The 7,076-nt window shown below is 50.3% G+C and overlaps 1 protein-coding gene across 2 annotated transcripts in view; it reads left to right on the top strand.

Moving 5' to 3' along the window:
* Positions 1-5,179, top strand: part of CCHCR1 (coiled-coil alpha-helical rod protein 1) — a 15,800-nt gene extending 10,621 nt beyond the window's left edge. Inside the window, exons 12-19 of one of the 2 annotated variants that reach the window (XM_023512943.1) lie at positions 1,378-1,490; positions 1,684-1,729; positions 1,894-2,036; positions 2,136-2,324; positions 2,420-2,521; positions 4,160-4,311; positions 4,425-4,587; positions 4,907-5,179. In XM_023512943.1, the coding sequence (XP_023368711.1) occupies positions 1,378-1,490; positions 1,684-1,729; positions 1,894-2,036; positions 2,136-2,324; positions 2,420-2,521; positions 4,160-4,311; positions 4,425-4,587; positions 4,907-5,031 (1,033 nt within the window). In that variant the 3' untranslated portion in view covers positions 5,032-5,179. The remainder of the gene's footprint in view (positions 1-1,377; positions 1,491-1,683; positions 1,730-1,893; positions 2,037-2,135; positions 2,325-2,419; positions 2,522-4,159; positions 4,312-4,424; positions 4,588-4,906) is intronic. The other variant, XM_023512942.1, reaches the window with a different exon arrangement.
* Positions 5,180-7,076: the final 1,897 nt, after the last annotated feature.

The raw sequence follows: 7,076 nt of genomic DNA, 5'->3' as shown, positions 1-7,076 counted from the left end.
CCCAAGTAGCTGGGACTATAAGCGCCCGCCACAACGCCCAGCCATTTTTTGGTTGCAGCCATCATTGTTGTTTGGCGGGCCTGGGCTGGGGATTCGAACTCGCCACCTTAGGTGTATGTGGCTGGCACCTCAGCCGCTTGAGCCACAGGTGCCGAGCCTGGTGTAGAGTTCTTAGCACAGTGATTGGTTTGGAATTTGTGCCCTGTAAATGTTTACTGTTATCATGAGGCTTTTTTTTTTTTTTGAGACAGAGCCTCAAGCTGTCCCCCTGGGTAGAGTGCCATGGCTTCACTGCTCACAGCAACCTCCAATTCCTGGGCTCAAGCAAGTCTCCTGTCTCAGCCTCCCAAGTAGCTGGGACCACAGGCGCCCACCACAACGCCCAGCTATTTTTTGGTTGCAGCCATTATTGTTTGGCGGGCCTGGGCTGGATTTGAACCCGCCACCTTAGGTGTAGGTGGCTGGCGCCTTAGCCACTTGAGCCACAGGCACCAAGCCTATCATGAGGCTTTTTGATGGTTCAGATAACAGTTTTTGGTTTAGCAAAGTTATAATCTAGGGCGTGTCTTTGCCCATTATTTCCTTCTCTTGGATGTGTACTTTGGGAACTAATTCAGCTTCAAAATACCATGAAAGCTTTCAAACATACATGGAATTAGACTATGAGGCATCACCACCTGGGTTCAGCCCATCCCAAGTGCCTCCTACCTCCAGGAGGACGGAAAGATACACTGTGGACAGGGTTTGCTTTGGTAGTAGTAGATCACAGACATGCTTCTTGCTAATGATTCATTGTCAAAAGTATCCAGACTTAAAGCAATCCAAGCTCAGAGTGCTACTAGGTTTGTTATATAGTACCTAAATGGCTTAGAGACTTATCAGAAAGTAGCTTTAATAAGAGCTGCCATAGGTGGTGGGAGCACCTACTTGGTTTCCAGGTCAAGATGATCTTTATTGTGTTGCTGGGGACAAAGTTACAACTTTGTCCTCACTTGCTTGTCTGTCAGTGCAGATCTAGACTCTCCTGAGGCAGTCCCAGCTGTGCCCCCGGACGCTTCTGTGGATAAAGTATATGGACCTACCTTTCATTGGTTCCAGAGAATTTATGCTCCTGGGCTTGTTGGACAGCATAACTTTGACCTCTAATGCATAGCAGTGAACAAAATACAGGTTATGAAAAAGCTTCACAGGTTGCTTGAAAAGATATACAGTTACTTAATGCATTCTTGGGGCAAAAGCCCTTCAGAAAATTGACAGAAGCTGTGCATTCCTCATGTTTATGACAGAACAGGATAGAGGGGTTATCTGTACAAGGTACAGCAAGTCCTTTGGGGATGAGGGGAGGCGTGGAAGGTCAGTGCCCTGTGCCCTCTCCAGCTCTCAGATCTGGGTCCAGAGCACTGTGGCTAAGATGGAACAGGCTGCAGCCCAGCTTCCCAGCCTCAACAACCGACTCAGCTATGCAGTCCGAAAAGTCCACACCATTCAAGGTGGGTAGGGCAGCCTGCCCCTGCCCCCGCCCCCAGGATCTGGCCCTCTTCTTCCTGGCGCAGCTCTCTCTGTCCTATATCTATCTACCGTCCTTTTCTCACCAGTCATTACATCTCTATTTCCCTTACTCCCCTGTCTCCCCCTTACCCCTTGCAAACTCATCTCTGTTGTACTCTGCCTTTTATCTCCCAGGCCTGATGGCTCGAAAACTGGCCCTTGCTCAGCTGCGCCAAGAGAGGTGAAGTATGGGCACTTTGAGGTGGATGGGATGGTGGTGGTGGGGCTGGGGGCTTAAGGGTATTGGCTACTAGGACCCCAGACCATGAGGACTGAGGAAGGATAGGTAGCCTTACTGGCCAGTCAGCTGGGTGCTCCCCCTTGACTTTCTCTCCCCTGTTCCAGCTGTCCCCCACTCCCACCCCCACCAGCCACAGACTTAAGCCTTGAGTTGCAGCAGCTACGGGAAGAACGGAACCGCCTGGATGCAGAACTGCAGCTGAGTGCACACCTTATCCAGCAGGAGGTGGGCCGGGCCCGGGAGCAAGGTACCTCTGGTCCTGGAGTCTGAGGGATGGAGAAGAGGAGGGAAGACCTGGGTCTAGGGCACATGGGGTCTTGGCCTGAGCAAGCATGCCTCCCCCCAGGGGAGGCAGAGCGACAGCAACTGAGCAAGGTGGCCCAGCAGCTGGAGCTGGAGCTGCAGCAGACCCAGGAGTCCCTGGCCAATGTGGGGCTGCAGCTGGAAGCAGCTCGCCAGGGACAGCAGGAGAGCACAGAGGAGGCTGCCAGTCTCCGGCAGGAGCTGACTCAACAGCAGGAGATCTACAGGCAAGGTATGGGAGGCGGAGTGGGGGCTCCCTGTGGAGGGCAGAGTGGGAATTGTGAACTGAGTCTCCTCCTGACACTCCCCATCTGCACCTCACCCCAGCTCTGCAAGAGAAGGTGGCTGAAGTGGAAACTCGGCTGCGGGAGCAGCTCTCAGACACAGAGAGGAGACTGAATGAGGCTTGGAGGGAGCATGCAAAGGCTGGTGAGGTTTGCCAGGGTGGACATGGGCCTTTCAGGAAGAAGGAAGTGCTGAGAAATAAGCTTATTATTTCCCTCTCAAACTTTTAAAAAGGTTTTTATTGAAGTATGCAAGTAATGAAAGCATCAAGGAATAGCACAGGTGAATTCTTACATGGTGAGCCATGTAGCCAGTACCGGATCAAGAAGCAGTAGTACATGACGAAATGCCAAAGTCCCCCAGACCTGTCCCAGTCACTACCCCTGCACAAAGGCCACCATCTTCTAGATGTCTAACACCAACAATTGCCCTCCCCTGCAAACATTTCAAGCACCTGGACAAGTTAAAAGAATCATGTAACATCAGGCACTGTGGCTCATGCCTGCAATCCTACCACTCTGGGAGGCTGAGGCAGGAGGATCCCTTGAGCTCAGGAGTTTGATATCAGCCTGAGCTGATTTTTCTATTTTTTACTAGTTAGAAAAATTAGCCAGGTGCTGGCGTGGCTACCTTTAGTCCCAGATACTTAGGAGGCTGAGGCAGAGGGATTGCTTGAACCCAGGAGTCTGAGGTTGCTGCAAGCTAGGATAATACCATGGACCTCTAGCCTGGGGAACAGAGTGAAACTCTGACTCAAAAAAAAAGGAGGGTGGTGCCTGTGGCTCAGTGGGTAGGGCGCCGGCCCCATATACTGAGGGTGGCGGGTTCAAACCCAGCCCCAGCCGAATTGCAACAAAAAAAAAGCCGGGCATTATGTTGGACGCCTGTAGTCCCAGCTATAAGGCAAGGGAATGGCCTAAGCCCAGGAGTTGGAGGTTGCTATGAGCTGTGATGCCATGGCACTCTGCCAAGGGCAATAAAGTGAGACTCTGTCGCCACAAAAAAAAAAAAAAAAAAAAGTCATGTAGTGAATATTCTTTTTATTAATATTCAGAGCCTCAAGCTGTCCCCTGGGTAGAGTGTCGTGGCAGTACAGCTCACAGCAACCTCCAACTCCTGGGCTCAAGCGAGTCTCCTGCCTCCGCCCAAGTAGCTGGGACCACAGGCGCCCGCCACAACGCCCGGCTATTTTTTGGTTGCAGCCGTCGTTGTTTGGCAGGTCCGGGCTGGGGATTCGAACCCGCCACCCTAGGTGTCCATGGCTGGCGCCTTAGCTGGTTGAGCTATAGGCGCCGAGCGCATGTAGTGAATATTCATGTGTCTTCTCTAACTTGCTGCAGCAGTTAACATTTGCCACACTTGATCTCTTATTTACATACATGTATAACATTTAAATATATTTATATAATATATATATAAGCCATTTAAAGTAAGTAGCAAACATGGTTGTTCAGCTGTATCTCCCACAAATAGGAAATTCACCTGTGTAGCTGTATAACCATTATGCTTTAAGAAAATGAATACTAATTGCACAAAATCTAATATCCAGTCCATATTCAGATTTCCTCTAAAGCTCTCTGGGATGGTTTGGGATGGGGAAGGTACTATGGGTTCATAGCCCAGGATCCTAAAGCATCAGCCCATTCCTCCCACTGTATGGAGGGAACAAGAGTTCTACAGAGCTGGTGATCCCTGCCTATCATTCCAGTCTTGGTTTCATGGGACCTGGCTGCCTCTGGGCTGACTCAAACCTTTCCCCTCTGTGCCTTGGCTTCTCTATAGTGGTCTCCCTGCGCCAGATCCAGCACAAAGCCACCCGAGAAAAGGAGCGGAACCAGGAACTCAGGCGCCTACAAGAGGAGGCCCGGAAGGAAGAGGCGCAGCGACTGACCCGGCGTGTGCAGGAGCTGGAGAGGGACAAGAACCTCATGCTGGTAGGGGACAGCAGAGACCAGGGCCATGTTGGGCAGGTTGGGGGATAGAAGTGTGGAAAGAGGACAGGGAGGCTTTGCCTGGGCTAGGTGGCGTTTAACCCTCTCCTTCCCAGGCCACCTTGCAGCAGGAGGGTCTCCTCTCCCATTACAAGCAGCAGCGACTGTTGGCCGTTCTTCCTTCCCTGTTGGACAAGGAGAAATCTGTGGAATCCAGTCCCAGGCCTCCAGTACCTGGACCTCCAGTAGCAGCTCAGCCTACCCGGGAATCCATAAAAGGTAATGGGCTGAGCACAGAGGGGCAAATGGAGGGCACTTGAGGAACTTTTGCACTTGGGAGCCTTGTTGTCATGATCCTTTAGAGCAGTGAATCTCAACCTTCCTAATGCCACAGTGTATTTTCATTGTTAAAAAGGGGTTGCAACCCACAGGTTGAGAACTGCTGCTTTAGAGGCTCTCAAACTTTTTTATTCACACCTACCTTGGACCAAAGACTCTTCTCCCTCCTAAACTTCATGTCCTGTGCCAGCCTTTTCACTGTGTAACTGTAAGAGCCCTGTCTTGTCTGATGCCCATCTTTTGCTGTCTTCTTTCCCAGGGTCCCTCTCTGTCCTGCTTGATGACCTACAGGGCCTGAGTGAGGCCATATCCAAAGAAGAAGCTATTTTACAAGGTGACAACTGGAACCCTCCAGCCCCGCTTGGACAAAGGCTGAGCAGCTAAACAGCTGAGAGCTAGAGGGAAAGCCAGCCTGGGGGCTGGGATGATCCTGGAGAGTAGGGCAGGGCCGGGCCAGCCCCTTCCCCACCCAGCGGCTGGCTGCGCTGGCAACACTAGCTAACATGGATTCTGAATTCTGCACCAAATAAAGATGACTACAATAGGAGCCATTGTTTGGAAATGTTATCTCTGGGAATATGTGAGAATTCTTCCTGCACCCATCTCTCCTTGTGGAGATGTTAGAAGTGGTCCCACACATTGCTTTCTATAGATGGTACCTTTTTCAAAACCCCTTTCCTAAGCTGCTTTGAAAGTTTTTTTGAGAAGCTGTCATTTTCTTTATTCTCAACTTTTGTCTTAAAACAGTTTTGCTCTGAAATGCCAGGAGTAAGGAAAATAAAACATTCATTCAACAGGATGTTAGAACCAGGCATTGCCGTAGCCCAGCCACTGCAGTAGGAGAGACCTACCATAGATAGGACCTAAGTGGACAAGCAAGATCATTTCAAACAATGAGTTCTGGGAAAAGAAAGTACAATCCAATGATCTGATAGAAATTCACTCTGGAGCGAGGCAGCATTCGCTGAAGGGACAGGAAGGGGCTCTGAGGAAGGAGCCTTGTGAGGACCATGTGAAGTGCACCCACCTAAGGGGAGTGGGCTGCAGAGACCCAAGGGGGCACTGGGGAGAGTGATGAAGGATGCTGGGGGGAGACCAAGCTGTGGCAGAGTTTAGATTTTAAGTCAGAAGAAAGTCTTTGGAAGGCTGGGTACAGTGCCTCTTGCCTGCAATCCCAGCACTCTGGGAGGCCAGAGGCAAGAAGGATTGCTTGAGGCCAGGAATTCAAGACCATCCTAGGCAACATAGCAAGACCCCCCATCTCTACAAAATATAAAAACAATTAGCTGGATTTGGTGATGCCCACCTATGGTCAGCCTAGATGACTGTGTGGGACTACCCCCCTCTTAAAAAAAAAAAAAAGCCCCAGGGCTGGGCATGGTGATTTACACCTGTAATCTCAGAACTTCGGGAGGCCGAGGTGGGTGAATCACCTGAGCTCATGAGTTCAAGACCAGCTTGAGCTAGAGGGATACTCCATCTCTAAAATAGCCAGACATTGTAGCTGGTGCCTGTTCCAGCTACTCCGGATGCTGAGACAAGAGAATTGCTTGAGCCCAAGAGTTAGGGGTTGCTGTGACCTATGACACCACAGCACTCTACTGAGGGTGGCAAAGGGAGACCAAAAAAAAGCCCCAAGAGTACTTTTTTTTTTTCCAGAGTCTCTGTCACCCTAAGTAGAGTGCCATGGCATCATCATAGCTCACAACAACCTCAAACTCTTGGGCTCAGGTGATCCTCTTCCCTCAACCTCCTTGAGTAGCTATGACTACAGGTGCCCACCATGATTCTCAGCTAGTTTTTTCTATTTCTAGCTGGTGGTAAAAAAAGCAATGTACCCACTTTGGCTACACAGAGTGCTAGGATTGCAGCCGTGAACCACCTTGCCCAGCCTACTTTTTTTTTCTTGAGACAGTCTTGCTCTGCTGCCCTGGGTAGAATGCAGTGGCATCATAGTTCACGGCAACCTCAAACTCCTGGGCTTAAGTGATCCTTTTGCCTCAGCCTCCCAAGAAATTGGGTTTATAGGCCCTTGTTCTTCCTCAGGCTCGTCTTGAACTCCTGAGCTCAAGCAATCCTCCTGTCTCAGCCTCTCAGAGTGCTAGGATTATAGGCATGAATCACTGCACCCAGCCAAGATTACTTTTTGTTTGAGACAGAATCTCATTCTTTTGCCCAGGCTAGAGTGCTGTGACATCATCATAGGTCACGGCAACTTCAAATTCTTGGGCTCAAGAGATCCTCTTGCCTCAGCCTCACAAGAGTACTTTTTGATCAGAGAAAGTGATGTGACTGGATGTACATTTTTTTTTTTTTAGATAGAGCCTCAAGCTATCCCCCTGGGTAGAGTGCTGTGGCATCACAGCTCACAGCAACCTCCAACTCCTAGGCTCAAGCGAGTCTCCTGCCTCAGCCTCCCAAGTAGCTGG

Source organism: Otolemur garnettii, unplaced genomic scaffold (genome assembly GCF_000181295.1).
Source record: "Otolemur garnettii isolate 467f Iridium unplaced genomic scaffold, OtoGar3 scaffold00031, whole genome shotgun sequence".
Taxonomy (NCBI): Eukaryota; Metazoa; Chordata; class Mammalia; order Primates; family Galagidae; genus Otolemur; species Otolemur garnettii.
This window is presented reverse-complemented; position numbering and strand designations above follow the sequence as displayed.